Source organism: Chrysochloris asiatica, unplaced genomic scaffold (assembly GCF_000296735.1).
Source record: "Chrysochloris asiatica unplaced genomic scaffold, ChrAsi1.0 scaffold00194, whole genome shotgun sequence".
Taxonomy (NCBI): Eukaryota; Metazoa; Chordata; class Mammalia; order Afrosoricida; family Chrysochloridae; genus Chrysochloris; species Chrysochloris asiatica.
Window position 1 is genome coordinate 2581352 of NW_006408712.1, and position 19478 is coordinate 2600829.

At 39.0% G+C, this 19478-nt stretch overlaps 1 protein-coding gene across 1 annotated transcript; it reads left to right on the plus strand.

The window, feature by feature from the left end:
• Positions 1-1014: 1014 nt before the first annotated feature.
• TMX1 (thioredoxin-related transmembrane protein 1) lies at positions 1015-16370 on the plus strand. The gene is made up of 8 exons (XM_006872350.1): positions 1015-1169; positions 4989-5104; positions 8023-8068; positions 10281-10409; positions 12693-12738; positions 12826-12927; positions 13049-13115; positions 16065-16370. The coding sequence occupies exons 1-8, from the start codon at positions 1018-1020 to the stop codon at positions 16241-16243; spliced, it is 837 nt and encodes a 278-aa protein (XP_006872412.1). The 5' UTR covers positions 1015-1017; the 3' UTR covers positions 16244-16370.
• The last annotated feature ends 3108 nt before the right edge of the window (positions 16371-19478 follow it).

The following is a 19478-nucleotide window of genomic DNA, read 5'->3' on the forward strand; positions in this document are numbered from 1 at the left end:
TGGGAGAACAGTTAGACAGGTTTGCACGGGCTAAATGGGACAGAGGTAAATGATGAGGTATGCACAACTTTGGAACAAAAGGGATCTGGGATACAGAGATTGAGGCATGGTTTGAAGGGGTTTCCCTTGGAAGTTCCTTCCTGACACTCCCCTTCCCCCAGAAGGAAATTTAAGATGCAGACTCCTATAAAATACATCAATTTTACTCCAAATCGCTTAACAAATGAGAACTCTGCAGGTCGTCTAATTGGAAATTATTTTATTATGTCGTTGTTAAGTACTGTCCAGTCGGTTCTGACTCAAGAGAGACCTTGTCTAGAGTTTCTTAGGAGTGGCTGGTGGGTTTGAACCATCGACCTCTAAGTTAGAAGTCTAGTGCTTATCCTATAGTGCTACATCAAAACTCATAATTTTAATATACAGTTTACATTACTATAAACGTTGTAATTAGCTTGGATCAGCATAAATGCTAACCCCTTGGCACCAAAATGCTGGCACAGGCTTTTGAGACCTTCCACTGTAAAGCTTTGCCTCACTTTCAACAACACGCCCTCTTTTTCTTTCTTTATCATTCCACCAAGGACTCCAGGTAGCTAGTGGATTGCCATCTGGGCTACTAACCACAAGGTCAGTAGTTGCAGTCCACCAGCCGCTCTTTGAGAAAGTTGAGGTTTTCTGCTTCCTTAAGATTTACAGTCAGAAACACCTACACAGGATCGTTATGAGTCAGAACAACTCGGTGGCAACACTGTAGTCACTACCCTGCTAGTAAATCCGTTTGGGGCTAGGGAGGCGGGAGGAGAGCAGGGACAGTTTTTTGACATGCGCAGTAGGGAGAAGCGTCATTCATTCTCTCACAAACTCAATAGGACCTTGCGCAGAGAGGTTCCTCCCGGCGCCGCGCGCCTAGTCGCGCGGGCATGCGCATGAGCGGAGCAGCCCGCGAGGGCGGAAGTGAGGCGCTGCTGTACGGGCCCCGGGCCTCAGCGCTTGCCTTGGGGTGGGCGAGTGACTGATATGGCGCCCTCCAGGAGTCGCCTGGTTTCCCTGACAATTTTGGGGTTATTGCTTTGTGGGGTTCCTTGGATCTACGGGCGGCGGAGCGACGTGCGCATCATCACGGACGAAAACTGGAAACAGTTGCTGAAAGGAGAGTGGATGATAGAATTGTGAGTGTGAGGCAGTTGCCTGGGGCCCCTCGGTCCGGCCCGGGTATTGGGTTCGAGCGTGGACTTTTGACCTCTTAACCTGCGCCCCTCATTCGGACCCCAGACAGCTCCTCTTCGGGATTCACAAACTCGTCTTTGGATCAGCCACGGTTTGCACCCACTCCCTCTTCGTTGCTTACTCGGGGATTTACTCAAAAAAGTTCTTGGAAAAATGGAATGAAAAGATATTGAAAACCTTCCACGAACTTTTTGAAGCCCCCGCTTAAGTTTCTACCAAAGTGTTTCTTTTCTAGGGCTAGGCTATTACGTTCCTCTTTAAATTCTCGAAAGTTTCTTCATGGCTTTGGAGTTGGGAGTGATGGGGGTCTGACTAATTTCCAAACATGTTTTAATTGTAAAATGGTCCTTTACAGATTTCTAGACTTTTCACCGAGGTTTGGAAAACAGGAAATTTAGCCGACTCTTCTCGCATTTTGTCTACTCCTTAAAAATAACCCATTTATAATGTAATTTGGGGACTTTTAGTTACTTTTCATTGTTTATTTTTTGTGAATTATGTACCTTTGTTTCTCATTGTAAATGCTGAGTACAATTGAATTGCTTTATTTTGCATCTTAAAAAAAAAAAAAAAAAAAACCCAAAAACTTTGCATCCATATCCCGTTTTTCCTTTGGGTGTGTTTTCTTTGGGTTGTGATATCTCTGCCTGCCTGTAAGTGGTATTGAATTAAACATAAAACTAGTGTATTCTGGAGTGTAACTATAAACGAACTCAAAAGTGTTCCAGATTATCATCAAGGGAAATCACTTTGTGTGTGATGCTTCCATTGTAATAAGTGAAGTACCTACCTTGGACAGTTTGTAGAGGATTGAAAATGATTGCTATATGCAAAGTGTTTGGTACAAAATGAACATTTACCTGGAAACCTCTACGGGGTCCCTATAAATTGGCACGTAGCAACGCTGGAATCTTGAAACACTGTTCCTTCTGCAGGGGCCTGTTTAACTGTAGGTACTCAACTCGGTGGGGTAGGATTGGTGAATATGAGTGGTATTCTTAGTGGGAATATAAAAACACCATTATTGTTAAGTGCCAGTTCATAGGAACCCTGTATGTGTATAATCTCCAATGTGTGAAACTTTAAGGAGCCATTAAAGCTTCGGTGGTGGTGGTGTTTATGTGAAACAGAACCCTAAATATCCTGGGTAACCTGCCCTGATACTTATTTAATGCTTTCCAAAGGGGTCCCCAGAATTAACAGAGTATAGCGTTGTTGTTGTGATGTGCCGTGGAGTCGGTTCCGACCCATAGCGATCCTGTACAGGGTTTCCGAGGCTGTAAATCTTTACGGGAGCAGAACGCCTCATCTTTCTCCCAGAGTATAGTGTAGTGGTTACGAGTTGGGCTGCGAACCTTAAGGTCAGCTGTTCCCCGGGAGAATGATGAGGCTTTCTGCTCCCGTAAAGATTTACAGCCCCGGAAACCCTATACAGGGTCGCTATGGGTCGGAACCGACTCCACGGCACATAACAACAACAAGGTTGTTGTTGCTAAGTGCCGTCGAGTCGGTTGCGACCCTGTATAGGGTTTCCGAGGAGTGACTGTGAGCTTGAACCACCGACCTTGCAGTTCAAACAGCTTTGCATTCACCCACAGCGCCACACCAGATGTTAGAACACTTGTCCCCCTACCCACTCCCCCTCCTTAAACAAAGGTTCAGGTGTTTTCCTCTATCATGGATGCAAGTAAAGCTGCCAGTTAGGGACGTAGGTGTACAGGTATAACACCCACATTTCCACGGGAGGACCCAAAAGTTGAATCAGTAGCTCTTGAGTCAAAATAGAGCATTTATATATATGCAGGTTAAGAAAAGTTTATGTTGTTTTTGTTGTTAAGTGCTGTTGAGTCGATTGCGACCCATAGCGACCCTGTATAGATAGGGTTTCCGAGGAGCAGCTTGGTGAGCTTGAAGTGCTGACCTTGCAGTTCAAACGGCTTTGGAGTCTGGCGCATTAACCCACAGCGCCACACCTGGAGATGCACATCAGAACAGCAATGAGATATCTTTTTACTCCAGCATTAATAGCAAAGTTAAAAAAAAACAAAGAACAACAAATGCTGGATAAGGTGCTCCATAATGCTTATGAATTCTTAGCAATATTAAGTCTATTACACATGTGAAGAAAATATCATGAAGTACATAGAAACTGTTCTTGTGTAGCCTTAATCCTTAATTCCTAATTCTTTCTGGTTTCTTAAAAGAATTAGAAGGTAACTTCTAGGGAAATCTTAGGGAAAAATCAGGGCATGGTAGGATGCTGTACACCAGTAGTGTTGTTGTTGTTGGTGGTGATGTACTGTGGAGTCAGTTGTAACTCATAGCAACCCTGCATAGGGTTTTCAAGACTGTAAATCTTTACAGGAGCAGAAAGCCTCATCTTTCTCCCGGGGAATGGCTGGTAGTTTTGAACTGCTGACCCTGAGGTTATCAGCCTGACTCATAACCACTATGCTACCAGAGCTTCTTGTGGGATATCAGTGGGATAATTAAAATGTTAATATGCTGTGCCACATAATTTGCAAACCAGAGGTCTTTAGAAAGGATAAAGAGGAGTCAAAAAGAATTTTCCTTGGCCTGCTTAGTGTTTGTGTGCGTGGCTAAATTTGAGGTGATGTTTTATAAGAAATGAAGTCTCCACCTTCTTTTGAATATAGGCTGCTGCACCAGGGCAGCCATTCTGTGGTAACAATGCTGAGTGGCGGTTGCCAGCTTTAAGATGGGCTGTGCATCCTTGTTCACCATGGTTCAGACCACTTCCCATTTTTCTTATATGACACTTTTCCTCATGACTCCAGCACTGTCACTGAAATTAGAGAACTCAAAATTTGGTGTTGGGTGTTTTGGTGGCTGCATTTTGATAAAGAAATTAAATTTTTTTTAATTTAAAAATTAAAACATTTTGCATGTAAAAATAGCCTTTTTGCCTGGTGTGGCACTGAGCTGAAGATAAGCACTGCATTGCTAGCCACAGGTCATTGGATGAAACCTACCAACTGGGTTCTCAGACATCCTATACTAGGTCTCTTATCAACTTGATGGAGTTCTGGTGTGATGCTGTGGCTTATGCATCAAACTTCAAAGTCCTTTGAACTGCAAGGTTTATGGTTCAAGCTCACCAGATGCTCTCTGGAATCCCTATACAGGGTCGCTATGGGTTGGAATCTACTGAAGGACACTTAACAACATCAGCTTGATGGCATGTAATAACACCAATATTTTTATGTGTGAAAAGGCCTTTGTGTCTTAAAAATGGCTATTATGTGATTAACTTCATATTTCTTGATTCCTAGTGTTAGGCTTACATTTAACATGCATGAGATTTACCACTTTGCCAGCTTCATTGTGTTTAGTAGAAAATGTTGTTAAGTGCCCCTGAGTCAGTTCTGACCCATAGAGACTGCCTCTATAGGGTTTCTGAGGAGCCACTGTTGAGCTTGAACTGCTGGCCTTGTGGTTCAAACGGACCTTGTGGTCTAGTGCTTATCATACAGTGCCACAAGTATTCCTCCAAAATTGTAAATTAAAAAAAATTGTCTCTAGAGAGATGGTCATATTGGATTAGAGTGCTTAATTTTGTAGCATAGTAACATTGTTGAAAACTGGATTGTTAGAAGGTAATTTAGAAGTTTATGCTTATCAGTAAGCTATATAAAGTCATGCTGTATATTTGCTTTGTGTGTATTTGTAAAATACTCATATATTGTTGGATATTCTCGAATCTTTAGCGCTTTGCTTTCTTTTTTAACAATATTTCGTAGTTATGCTCCATGGTGTCCTGCTTGTCAAAATCTTCAACCAGAATGGGAAAATTTTGCTGAATGGGGAGAAGATCTTGAAGTTAATGTTGCAAAAGTAGATGTCACAGAGCAGCCAGGTACTATATATAATTCTGTGGTTAGTTTTGTTTCTTTGCAGATAGAGTTGATATACTTATCTTATTTTCCATGTTAAGACTTCTCAACTCTTCTTTCATTAACTTTTGAAAATGTAAGGTGTGCAGCTAGTTAAGCTGACAGGCTCACTTCCTGAATGAGAGCTCAGTGTGCATTGGCTGCAAAAAGCAGCCTCCTTGGTTGTGTATGCCACACATTCCTTTTATGTGTTGCTCTAAGGGACCTTGGAGACATTACTTGCTTCCTGCTTGGTCAAATAAATGCTTTGGATCATTTTTGTTTATATCTCAGGGCCCAGGCTAGAGTGTAAGATGCCTTTGATAAGTTCAAGATCACTATGGAACTAGTGTGCCTTGACCAAAAATCGTTTGCATCCACGCCAAACTTCAGAATAAGGATCAACTAGTTGAGGTTCTTTGCAGGGTCAAGGTTAAAATCCATGAAAATAGAAGATCCAAATATCTGAAATTGGTTTCTCAGTGTTTGAAACAAGGTTAATAATAAATGTCAGCTGCTTGTAGCATAGTAGGTTATCAACTGACCTGCTAACTGAAAGGTTAATAGTTTGAATCTACCAGTTACTCCAAGGGGGAAAGCTGTGGCTTTCTGCTCCTATAAAGGTTTACAGCCTCAGAAACTCTATATAGAATCACTGTAAGTTGGAACCGGCTCAGTGGCACACAACCAGCACTCCTACCAGTATTGTTGGGAGTCTGGGTGTGGGTGTGCTACTGTAGTATTGGACTGCTAATCACAAGGTTGGCAGTTCAAATCCACCACCCACTTCTTGGAAACGTTATACAGGGTCACTATGAGTCGGAACTGACTCGATGGCACTTAATAACAACAGTGTTATTGCCTCTTATTGAAAAAACAGTTTCCATTTTTAGCAAAACATTGAAATCTGTTTTTGTTTCTTGAATATCAAATAACATTTCATTTATTTTAGACCTTTCTATAAAAACCTATTTTCTGGTAGTGTAGTGGTTACAAATTGGGCTGCTATCCTCAAGGTCGGCAGTTTGAAACTACCAGCCGTTTTGTGGGAGAAAGATAAGGTTTTCTGCTCCTGTAAAGATTTATAGCCTCGGAAACCCTGTGCAAGGTCACTATGGGTCAGAACTGACTCCATGATACTTAACAACAGCAATAATAAAAAACTCTTTTCTTGTGGTGTTCAGTGACTGTTCATTAGTGATCTTATCATGGGTTAATAATAAATGTTAGCTGCTGGTTGTTGTTGTTATGTGCCATAGAGTCGATAGTATAATCGAAAGAGTCTTTAGTATACATATTCATAAATGTTTTCCATATTTATAATTTTTTTGTTGAAATAGGTTGTTGTTGTTAAGTGCTATTGAGTTGGTTCTCACTCATAGCCACCCTGTGTAGGGTTGCTGAGAAGCGGCTGGTGAGTTTGAACCACTGACTTGCAGTTCAAACCAGTCGTGTGGTCAAGTGCTTATCCTATGGTGCCACACCGGGTAGTGTGATTTATTTTAAGTTGCTATAAGCACAAGCTATGGATAACAGTGTGAAGAATGGGTGTGCCTAAACACTTAACTGTGCACCTAAGGAGTCTATACATAGACCAAGCGGCAATAGTTTGAAAAACGAACACTATATAGTTTAAAATTAGGAAAAGTGTACACCGGAGTTGTATTCTTTCACCATACTTATTTAGTCTGTATACTAAGCAAATTATCTGAGAAGCTGGATTATATAAGAAGGTAGTGGTATCAGGATTGGAGGAAGACTCATTTACAACCTATGATATGCAGATAATACAGTCTTGTTTACTGAAAGTGAAGAAGACTTAAATACTTACTGATGAAGGTCATAGAACACAGCCTTCAGGTTCGATTGCTCTTCAATGTAAAGAAAATAAAAATCCTCACCAGTGAACCAATAAATAACATCATGATAAATGAAAAAAGCATTGAAATTGCCAAAGACTTCATTTTGCTCAGATCAACCATCAACACTCTTGGAAACAGCAGTCAAGAAATCAAATAACATCTTGCACTAGGCAAATCTGCTGCACAAGACCTCTTTAAAGTGTTCAAGAACAAAGATGTCAATTTGAAGACTAAGTTGTGCCTGACCCAAGCCGTGGTCTTTTCTTTTTCAGTAGCTTCGTATAGATGTGAAGATGGGACAATGAATAAGAAAGACTGTAGAAGAATTGATGCATTTGAGTTATGGTGTTGGAAAAGAATGTTTTAAGTACCTTGGAATGCCAAAAGACCCATCCAGTCTGTGTTGGAAGAAGTACAGCCAGAATGCTTCTTTGAAGCTAGGATGATGAAACTTCACCTATCATACTTTGGACATATTGGCAGGAGGAACCAGTCCCTGGAAAAGGACTGTATGCTTCATAAAGTAGAGGTTCAGCAAAAAAAGAGGAAGACCCCCAGTGAGATGGATTGCCACGGTGACATTAGCAATGGGCTTAAGTGGAACAACAATTGTGAGGATGGTGCAGGACCAAGCAGTACTTTGCTGTTGTGCGTTGGGTTGCTATGAGTTAGAACCAACTTGACAGAACCTTATACCAACAAAATGGAATCCTGGTGTGGTGCTGTAGGGTCAACATTGAACTGCGAACTACAAGGTCAGTGGTTCAAACCCAGCAGCTGCTCCTTGGAAACCCTGTACAGGGTCATTGTGAGTCTGAATTGACTTGGCACTTAACAACAACAAAAATAAGTACATAGTTGAGATTTTATTATTATTACTGAGCTCAACTATTTTAGGCCTAATTTCATATTCTTACACTATAAGTAGTATTTGAATAGTTCAGAAGTTCAACTTTTAAGAAGCCTGTGATTGGGTCATATAAGATCTGTTGTTTGAATTTTCTTGTATTTATTTCTAAAGCTTTTGTGTCTTTATGCAGGACTGAGTGGACGTTTTGTAATAACCGCTCTTCCTACTATTTATCAGTAAGTATTTGAAGCTACTATACTATAGTATAGAATCCTGGTGTGGAGTTGGAGGATAAGCACTCGACTGACTGAAAGGTCGATTTGAACTGCTAGGTTGGTGCTTCCAACTCACGAGCTGCTCCTTGAATACCCTATACAAGGTCTCTATGGATTGGAACTGACTCATTGGCACAACAACAACAGTAGTTCTGGAGAAGGATACCATCATCTTGTTAAAGAACTGAGAATGTCATTATATTCACCATGTATGAGAGGGGGATTCTGAACGGTCGTGGGAAGATTCCATTATCTTTTAATTTTATTTTTACATAAAGTTTATGAAACTCTCTTGTGTATTTTTTTGTTTTTGTTAAGTGCTGTTGAGTTGATTCCGATTCATACCGACCCAGTATAGGGTTTCCAGAAAGCAGCTGGTTAGTTTGAACAGCTAACCTTGTGGTTCAGACCAACCTTGCAGTCCTGTGCTTATCCTCCAATGCCACACCTAAATTTGCTCTGGAGTCCTGGGTGTGGCGCTATAGGAAAGCACTGAACTACTAACCAAGGTTGATGGTTCAAATCCACCAGCTACTCTTCAGAAACCCAATACATGGTTGCTATGAGTCGCACCTGACGTAATAGCACTTAATAACAACAGTTTTGCTCTATTGCTGTCTCTTGTGTTTTCCGATATAAAAATATATGTGAAACTTAGTCTCTGTTCTCAGAGACTTCAGTTTTTTTGGTTGGTGATGTTCACATGAAATGGTGTTATTATCCAACATCATAAATTATTATGAGCTCAGAGCAGTGGCACAAATTGTAAGTTTTGTAGGAAGTGAAATAAGGAAGAAATCATTACAGGCTAGAGTGATACCAAGAGAATGTAGAGTTGAAACACTTTGGAAGTAGAGTACAATTTTCTTCAAAACTGCAGAGTAGCTATTCCATTCTAGGATGCTTTATGTTGTTGTTAAGTGTTGTTGAATTGGTTCAGTGATCCTCTGTAGTGTTTCCAAGGAGTGGCTGGTGGGTTTGAACCACTGACCTTGTGGTTCAAACCGACTTTGCGGTCCAGTGCGTTGTCCCACAGCGCCACACACCAGGATGCTGTATAAACAGTGATTAATAAGAGCATGCTATGTTCAAAACAGAGCTTAAGAAGTACTGTGGCAATCCTTGGAGAGACTAGTGAGTCATCTGGTTATGTGCTAAGTAAGAAGGAATGCGATTATGAAGTCTTTAGCATCAGATCATTCACTCAAGTCTATGTACCTGCGTTTTACCTTAATACTGGCTAGCTGGTGTGTTAGATACCAACATAAGCATCTATCCTCATGTCCCGTTAGGAAGACAGTAAATCGGCAATTCTTTGTCTGCGTATGTCCTGTATTATGTTTTACTGTTATTTATTAATGCTTGAAGCTGTATTTCTAATCTGTCTCCATGTGTGTTTTCCTCCCTTTTTATGTAGTCCTTTTCCCCACATGCCTCTTGATTGGCTAGGGTTCCTAAAAGCGACTGGTGGAGTTCGACTGTCAACCTTATGCTTAGCAGTCTAGTGCTGATCCTACAGCGCCACACCAAGGCTTGTAGTAGGGACTTACTGAACATTCTTGTACTTAAGTGCTAAAAATAGAAATGTGAATTAAGTAGGATTAGACTGGTTGTATGATTGAGGGTAGTTTGGAAATAGTGAAGATGTGGGAGCAAGAATTCCATATATTTGGAATGGAAAGGAAGAAGTGACTGTAAGGTAGAATTTGAAACAGACTGTAAAGTAGAATGGTTAGAAATGGGCAGAAGAGATGTGCACTGTACCAGATGATTCCAGGGATGTAAAGCTTGGTGGCTGTGGTGATGATCGTGACTTACATTTCCAACCGAAGAAGCTTTACTCATATGTGCCAGACTTGATTCTGTAACTTCTTGTGTGGTCAGTCCTTCAACGTATGTAGTACACAGAGGACTTAGCATTTCTGTGATTTATTTCCTTTATTCCATTATTTTAGTATTTGTAAGAGTAATTATAAACTCTTAAGGATTATTGCTTAAAAATGTAAACTCATTGTTTAATTAAACTTGAGGCTAAGGTATAATGAGTATATAGTTTGTCACCTGCATTACTAATAATTTTAAATTTTAGGATTGACTGTAAGATTAGGTGAAGGAATGGCTGAACAAAATCTGCATATTTGTCAGGTGCTGACTAATTTTTGATCCTCTTTAGTTGTAAAGATGGTGAATTTAGGCGTTACCAGGGCCCAAGGACTAAGAAGGACTTCATAAACTTTATAAGTGAAAAAGAGTGGAAGGTTATTGAACCTCTTTCATCATGGTTTGGCCCAGGTTCCATGCTGTAAGTATAAATGTTTTTTTTTTTTTGTTTTCTGAGAATTAATTGAAATGTAGTTGTGCTTCATATAAAGAAAGCACTCATGCTGAGTATATTACTTGCATTCGTGTGGCATATTTTGATTGCTTACCTATTCATATATTTATGATCAGAACGTATACTTTCATCGGGTTAGAAAGAGGCATTGTTTAGAATTAAGTTGAATACCTTTTCAGACATATTTTAGCTTTTTAGATATGAAGGAGCTCTGGTAGCGTAGTGGTTACGAATAAGGTCAGCGGTTCGAAACCACCAGCCACTCCGCAGGAGAAAGATGAGGCTTTCTACTCCCGTAAAGATTTACACCCTCGGAAACCCTGTACAGGGTCGCTATGGGTCGGAACTGACTCGACGGCACTTAACAACAACATATAGTCAACAGACATAATTTCCCTCAAGAGTGTGAGTAATGTAAAACTATCGTTGGACCTTAATAGTTTGAAGAAGATGCCTCAAATGTTTACCCATGCTACCGTTAGATGTCAGTTCTTGATGTTTGGTTGTTTATCCCATGTGTCTGATAACTTACATGGGTAGTTTGTATGAGCAATGTCTACTGACATGACTAACCACTTAGCTGTATGGATAGTTTTACATGAGCAGCTGCTGGGGTTTAGCCACCTCTTGGTTAACAGCCCAGTGCTTAATTCACTGCACCACCAGGACTCCATATAGCTAGCTAGAGCCTAGCTATAATTCTTTATTGCGTTTCTCCATCGTTTCTTTCTACGCCGCTGTAGGAGTAGGGAATAGCAAGCTTATTTCCTGCATGCTGTTGGGCCACAAGGCTATACTGGTCATCTGAGAGTCCTCTGGAATAGCAAGGTTTGTGGAGGTCACCATGGATTCACTCTGGTGTGGCTAAATTATCTTTTCCTGTCCTCTCACTACACTTCCCTTGGAGGATGGGGAGTTGGGATCCAACCATTTAAGAAATAATGAAAACCTGGCTTCTGGGAGTGGAAGTATCCATGTCAGCCCTGAGTAGCATTTCAAAGTAGAAGTTTATCTTTAGCACCATTCTTTGGCACTCCTCTTTCTCTTTTCCTGAGAAAATCTCTGAATTGAATTTCTCTTTAGATGTCAGAACTCCATCACCTATCCACCGTACCTAATTCAGCTAAGGAACCAACCATATACACATTATGGAATATTTCCAGCATCCCAGGAGGCTCTTTTTTTTTTTTTTTAATTAAATGTTTTATTGTGAATTATGTGATAGTTTATATGGAAGAACATTTACATTCATTCTATTGTATATCGTTTCATTGCCATGGTTACAATCCCCTCCATGCATCATCAACCAACCAAAGGGTATACTCTGCAAGCCTGCCCTCCGGTCGTCAGCACACAGCCCCTCTCTCTCTCTGGATCTAAAGTCCCCAGCTGCTCCATCTCTCCATGTCATCAGTTCTGCCTTCAGGAGGCTCTTTTAAAAAGGCTACTTTTAAAACTCCCTTCCCGTTGGCAAGGAATCTGGTGGGATGAGGAGGGTGGTGGTGTTCCAAGTGGGAAGGATTGGCTCAAATACTCGCAGTTCCTTTTGAGTGTTTTTCTTCCTGAGGTTCCCTTCTCTGTTCATTCTTTGGAGGATATTAAGGATAAGCACTGGACTACTAACTGCTTCTTGGAAACTATGTAGGGTTGCTCTTAGTGAGAATTGAGCCAGTGGTACTTAAAAACAACTTTTGCTTACTGTCAGCCTAACTAACCAACTGGTTCCATAGAGCCTGGTGGCCTATTACCCTAGAGTATGTTGGGATTTCATATAGCTTCTCATTTGATTGACCTCAAAGGGCAGAGAAGAAATTTTATTTTCACTTTTTAAAAAAAACAAAAAACACAAAATTCAGATACTAATGCCTCCTTAATAAAAACAAAAAACTTACCATACTTTTTGGAAGGATTTCTTACACATAATCAACACAAAAAAATGCTGTAATGTTTTTGTTAACAAACACTTAGAGAAGTTAAGATAGAAGGTAAATGTCAAAGCAATATGGAAGTGGTCTAGTTGTAAGTTCATTGTAATTCATGAAAAGTTATATTTCATTAATTATCATTTTTTATTATAGTAATGGAATCAGAAATGTATCACTAGTCTTAAGATCAACTTTAAAATTTGTTGTATTGGGGAAATGAAATAATAGTGTAATGTATATGTAACATGTATATATGTATACACAAACATAAACATGTTTTAGAGGTATGTATTTTATTCAACTTGTCAATCATCTCTTATTTCAGGATGAGTAGCATGTCAGCACTCTTTCAGCTATCTATGTGGATCAGGGTATGGTCTAAAATTTTATTTATAATAAATAGTTCGGGAACTATTTTAAATTGCCAGTTTTTATTTAAATTTTTCTTCTCATTTTAGACTTGCCATAACTATTTTGTTGAAGATCTTGGATTACCTGTGTGGGGATCATACACAGTTTTTGCTTTAGCAACACTGCTTTCGGGACTCTTTTTAGGACTCGTAAGTACTTCATTTTCAGAGGACTAGGGAAAAACAGAATTTTCCAAAATTTGCTATATTTGCTTGCACTAGCTATATCATAATATATGTTTAGATTTCTTACAGTGTTTATTTTTTGCAGTGTATGATATTTGTGGCAGATTGCCTTTGCCCTTCAAAAAGGCGCAGACCACAACCATACCCTTCAAGTAAGTATATTCCAAAAAAATTTTTTTCATTTCTGTAAACACAGCTACATATTTAATAGGTAGCCCTCTTCGTTTAGATTCCAAAGTGTGGAGTAGTGGTGTCTGCCAGCTATACCATGGGAAAAGAAGGGAAAAAAATATAAAAGGGACTTTAAAACGCTGGTGGAAAATGGAATTTGAAGACAATGGAATTTTTCCACAAACATTTGAAACTTCCTCATATTTTTCATGTGAGATTGGCAACTTGGTGAATTTTGGACATTGTTATTTTCTTGGCTTTCTTAATACAGAGAATGTTAACACTGAATATAGCTTGTAGACATTTAACAACGATGATCTGATGATATCTAAGTATTTGAAATTTTCATATTCATGAGTCAACTTGAATCTACTTGTCAGAAATTTAAATAATTTAAGACCCCACTCTTTGAAGTTATGTGTTACTACTGTGGCTGTAAATTCTATGCCAGCCAATTGTAATTGTTTTTACCTAGTAGAATATTAGGAAAAGTGTTTCCTATAGCTGATTGAAGGTCATCATTGATACTGTACTGTACAACGAGTTCATATAATTAGAAGTATGTGCTGTACTGGTGTGGCACTGTATGATCCACACTGGACTTGTAACCATAAGATCAGGAGTACAAACCCATCAGCTGCTCCTCAGAAACTGCATACAGGGTTGCTATGAGTCGAAACTGACTTGAAGACACTTAACAACTGTGGCACTGCAGGATAATGCACTGGACTGCAGGGTTAGTCTGAACCACAAGGTCAGTGGTTCAAACTCACCAGTCACTCCTCGGAAACCCTATAACAGGGTGGCTGAGTCTGAACTGACTAGACGGCACTTAACAACAATGATTGCTTTCTTAATATAATTACTAATCAATTGTTTAGTCTTGAAAACAATGTTAAGAAAACCCTTATCTAGCAGTTTGTAAAGCATATTCATGTATTTCTGCCTTACCCCGTTTTCAGCAGCTCTCTAAAATAAACTGCACAGATAATGCTCTTCCCATTTCATAGCTGCGAAAACTAGGGCTCTGAGAGTTAAATGATTACTCCAGAGTTACACCAAAATGACCGATCCCAGAGTAGAACGTAAGTCAGTCAGACTGTTGGTCTGGCATTTCTTCTATTATGCTGACTTTCTTGACTTAGGATATTGAGGTCAAAACTTGTGAAATAAAATCAGAAGAGAAACATTGGCTATGGCTCAAACAAGATTATACCTTGTCTGTTGAATCAGTTGTTGGTTGTTCATTTCCTAAATAGTCATATTGATACTTGACATATATAAAAACCTGTTGCTATCTAGTCAGTTCCAACTATTACAGCAGCAACTGTGTCAGATAGAGTAAAAGTGCCCTATACAGTTTCTGGGGTGTAAATCGTCACACAAGCAGAGTGCCATATCTTTCTCCCACAGAGCAGCTGGGGCGCCCATCTCTATTATTAACAGATTATGACAAGTTTCTTAATCTCTCTGAGTCTGTTTCCTCTTGTGACATGAAAGTAATGATACTTGTCCCCTTAGATTATTATAAAGCTTATAAAATAAGTCTGTAATGCTCACATTATAATATCGCCCAAAGTCACTTGGTAAGCATTCACTATTCTGATGATTATGTAATTAATTTTCCTTTAGTGTCACTACTAATTGGTATAAATACATCCTCTAATGCGCTAGTGTCCCATCTGTAGGAGGTCACATGATTGGATTTTTTTTTTTTTTTTGAGTTGTTAGGGAAAGAAACCCAACTGTGGCTTTAAGCAAGATGGGGCTTGTATAGTTCATACTCAAGGAAATTTGAGTGCAGTTGACTGGATCTATGGGTTCATATGATGTCAGGATGCTCTATAATTCTGAATTGCTCAGACTCCATAACTGGCTTCAGTTTCAGATTGGCTCTTTCCAGTCAGTAGCATGATTGTAGAAAGCGCCTAGAGTAAGAAGGCGATCCACTTTCTCATCTTATGAAAGTACTGTAATAGACTTTTCTTGAATATTAGGGCTCATTTTGTCTTGTACCGTGTAGGATATTCAGGAGCATCTCACTAGGTGCTCTCTGCCCACAATTGTGGTAACTAGAAAATTCTCTTGATACAGCCAAGTGTTCCCTAAGAGCCAGTGCTTTACATTATAGCATTCATTAGATTCACATGAGATAGGGGAGAAGCTTTGAAGCCAACTGAAAGAGGGCTGCTAGGCAGACCAAACAGTAGATTATCTACCATGCAGTGATTTCCTTCCATGGGCTCTCCAGTTCTGGATTGTCTAGGATTAGGGGCAGGCTTGAATCAATGAACAGATAAAGTTCACTGGCACAATTCTGTCTTAAGTAACAGTATGAGCTCTAAATTTAAGTTAATTAGCAGTTGTTATTGTTGTTACGTGCCTTTGAGTTGGTCCCAACTCATAGTGATTCTCCATAAGGTTTCCGAGGAAACCACCAACCTTGCAGTTCAAACTGACCTTGTGGTTGAGTGCTTATCATACAGTAAAGTCGAACATTACGAAACCAGTTTAAAAAAATGTAGACTTGTGTACAGCCTTCAATCATAGACGTCTGATTCTTAACCCCTTGGAAACCGAAATATTTTATTATACATACTATACTATACTGTACTAAAAGATTTAATAGCACATTAATATGATTATAAAGGAGTTAATGCAGAGCATTTTTTTGGACTTGAATATTCATATCATTAATTCTGGTTCACTAATTTCAGTTCAGTTTATAAATTTGGCTAGTAGAATAAATCTTCCAAACCAGTTTTCATTTTTACAGTATCTACTATTTAGAAATCCTAATTATGATAAATGCCAAACAATTTATGGGCATATGAATGAATCATTATTATACTGAATGTATCTTGATTATATGCTAGCATGATGAATCTAATGTCAAAAAAACCCCCCACATATTCGTCTTTATCTTTAAGAAAAATTATTACCAGAATCTTCTCAACCTTTGAACAAAGTGGAGGAGGAACAAGAAGCTGACGAAGAAGATGTTTCAGAAGAGGAAGCTGAAAGTAAAGACGGAACTAACACAGACTTTCCTCAGAATTCCATAAGGCAGCGTTCTGTGGGCACTTCGCTCACCACGGATAAATTGTAGTTTGTTTTAATGAATATTTTTTAATATTATGATTTTTCACAAACACAGAAGATTGACCCTTTCTTTTGGTTTGGAGTGAATTGGAATTTACTTGTACATTACAGGGTTCAGTCTAGATTGCCATTAATTAGATTGAGCGATCTTCAGAAAATAGTTGTACTAGTTATAACGTTTGAAATACGATCTATGAACAGCATGGTGGTTTAAACAACAATTCTTTAATCTTTGAAAAATCTGGTGCCAAGCAGTAAAATTGAGTATGTTTGTTTAATAACTTGTTTTTAAGTCTGAGTTGAGAATTTACATTTTCCAAGAATTGCATTATCGAGGTATTTAAGAAGTACTAACGAATTTACTTTAGAGAAAAAGATTTCTCATTTGATACAGTTTTTCTTAGTTTCACTGTGTGAATAAAACAAACAAACATATTTCCCATAAGTGGGAATTTTGCCCATTGTCTCAAGAAATGTATATTTCAGTGACAACTCTGGTCTTTTTAGAGAGCTAGTTCAAAATTTCCTCAATTTTAGATGATGCAGCTAATAAAAACTATCTTAACTTTAATTATCGTTTTCTACATAGAGTGGTAAGTCAGGATATGGTTTAGGTAGCTTTTATAAGTGTAGGGTGTTGTACTGATTTTGATAAAGGGTGTTGATTGCCTCTTTTTTGCCCCATGTTCAGTCTGTTTGTATTTTTCTTGTTTGCCGTGGTTTACTTTCTTAATTTCTCAAATGTAGATGGAAATTGTCTGGAAATTTTTCCATGGTTTAGTAGAGAGTACTTTTTTCTTTCTTAAACAAATAAAGTTTACTGAGGGATCCTTAAAATTGAAGAGCTATCTACAGAATATTTAAAAATTTGGCCACTCATCTCAGATTTTACATTATTCTTGTTAAGCCTCTACTTGAAATTTTCTTTTTTTCAACATTCCTTCTTTTTCTTTGGTATGTGGAAAAGCCTTAAATTTACATTTTTAAAGTTCACAGAAACTTAATTTACTATAAAATAAAGTTTGCATTCTACTCAGAAAAAAGTATGTTTTCAGTGTTTTTTTGTCCCCATGTACAGGAAATTCTTAATTGATTTTACAAAATCAGTATATGCTTGGTGGTTTTAAATCATAATATGTTCGTGAAAAGATCTCTGTCTTCTGTACCTGCTTGCCTTCTGCTGTGTGGTATATGACAGGTGGAAGTGAGCAGGATGGAACCTTCAATACTTTTTTAGTCTGTAAAGAAATAGAACACAAAGTTTTTCACTTTATAGGAAAGGAGAGGGCAGTGGGGGAGTTGCATCAGCCCCAGCAGGAGGAAAAACATTAGCCTTTGAGTGAATCACCTGTTGATTATTGAAAAGCTGGCTTCCATCATGTCCCCTTTCTTCTAGGTTCTGCTGCTGTGTGTGTGTGCATTCACCAGATTTATAGTTTCATATTGTACAACACTTTTCTTTTAAAGACCTCACTGGAATGTTCAATATATTCTGCCATTGAGAGTTTGGATGTATAATCGTTTTGTAATGCTTTAGAAAAATTTTCTTAGCACGAAATAAACTTCTTAAAGAACTTCACTTTAATGACTGAAGTGTTATTTTTAGTGATATCTCAAATACTCTAAATTTTGCTGTATTTAGGCTTCAACAAGTTTGGAAAAATGGAATTAAGAAATGAAATTTCTACACAAGGTTTTGAAGCCCTCTTTTTTACACATATTTGCTTGATAACGTGTGTTGAAAAGATGATTCAAATAAGCATCTTTTTTTCTGTTAATAATCCTTATAAATCAAGTATTCTGATTTTTGTAATAGTCCAGTTGTTGCTACTTGCCATCGAGTCAGTTCTGACTCATAGCCACCCTATACAGGGTTTCTGAGAAGCGACTGGTAAGTTTGAACCACCGACCTTGTGGTATCGAATGCCTTTCCTACAGTTGCACATCAGTACTCCATGGAGATAGCATTATAAATTTCAAGCTTTAAATAACTAGAAAAAATCAGAAAACAAGACTTGTCCTCACAGTTCCTCAGGATTGTCACTAGACATCTGAATGGGCAAAGTGGGAAAGTATATATATATATATTTGTATTTGAAATGTTTGAGAACAAGTTTCTTTATAAATTGTAAGAGAATTTGGCCCATGTTCCTTTTCTGGTTGATTTTTCTGTTAATTTCTGCACTATGTGTAAGCCAGTGGAGAAGTGGGCATTGGTTCACATACTCTTGAAATCCAGAGAACTAATGTACCTACTTCTCTGGATTAATAAGAAAACCAAAAAAGGTTTTATAACGATATATACAACTGTGAATAGATACAGTTGTTTCCGACTCAAGACAATCCCATGTGCTACAGAGTAGAACTCCATAGGGTTTTCTTGGCTGTAATCTTTATATAAAAGCAGATTACCTGGCCTGCTGCTGAACTGCTGAACAGATTTGAGCTGCACCACTGAATCAGTATTTTCTTTTAGAAGGATCAGCACAAAGCTGGTTTCTATGAGACAGAAGTTGAAGATGTCCCAAATATCCAGCTTTTCTAAACTGTACCACTGTATTGTTTCTACCAGAAACCATTCCTCCCCACAGTGTTCTCTGCCCTGCCATCAGGCACTATAATTTGCTGCAGTGTCGCAGAACTTGCAAACCAGCAAGAGAATGGCTCACACGGTTATGGAAGCTGGCAAGTCCCAAGCCTGGATCAGGTGTCAGTCTGAAGGCCTCTTGATTTGTGTAGTTGTAGGGGTTGAGGAACCCATATTAGGTCAGGTGACCAGACTGGCTCACAAGGCTATGGAGAATCAGGTCAGATGAAAGGCTGCTTTGCTGAAGGAGAAGAATTTATGCCAGAAGATGAGCCAGATTGCCATGCAGTGCATTATTTTAATGTCTTCTGTCTGGTTCTAGGGAGGCCTGGTGTGGTGCTGTGGGTTAAGGCACTGGACTGCAAAGTCTGTTTGAACCACAGGGTGGGCGGTTCCAGTTCACTAGGCACTCCTTGGAAACTGTACAGTGCTGCTATGGTCAGAACCAACTCGATGGCACTTAACATCTGGTTCTAGGAGCCCTGGTGTGGTCCAGGGTAAGCACTCCTCAGAAACCCTGTAAGGGTCGCTATCAGAACCTATTCGACAGCACTTTAACCACCACAACAAGCTGGTTCTAGAAAAATGCACACGTGAAGAAAACCCATTGTAAGAAATGAATGCAAGGAAAATGCAGGGACAAAGCCTGGCCCTA

Coding starts and splice junctions, on each gene's coding strand:
- TMX1 (XM_006872350.1), top strand. CDS start 1,018: ATGGCGCCCTCCAGGAGTCGCCTGGTTTCCCTGACAATTTTGGGGTTA. Junction 1,170..4,988: donor GGAGAGTGGATGATAGAATT/GTGAGTGTGAGG, acceptor AATATTTCGTAG/TTATGCTCCATGGTGTCCTG. Junction 12,739..12,825: donor AGCTATCTATGTGGATCAGG/GTATGGTCTAAA, acceptor TTCTCATTTTAG/ACTTGCCATAACTATTTTGT.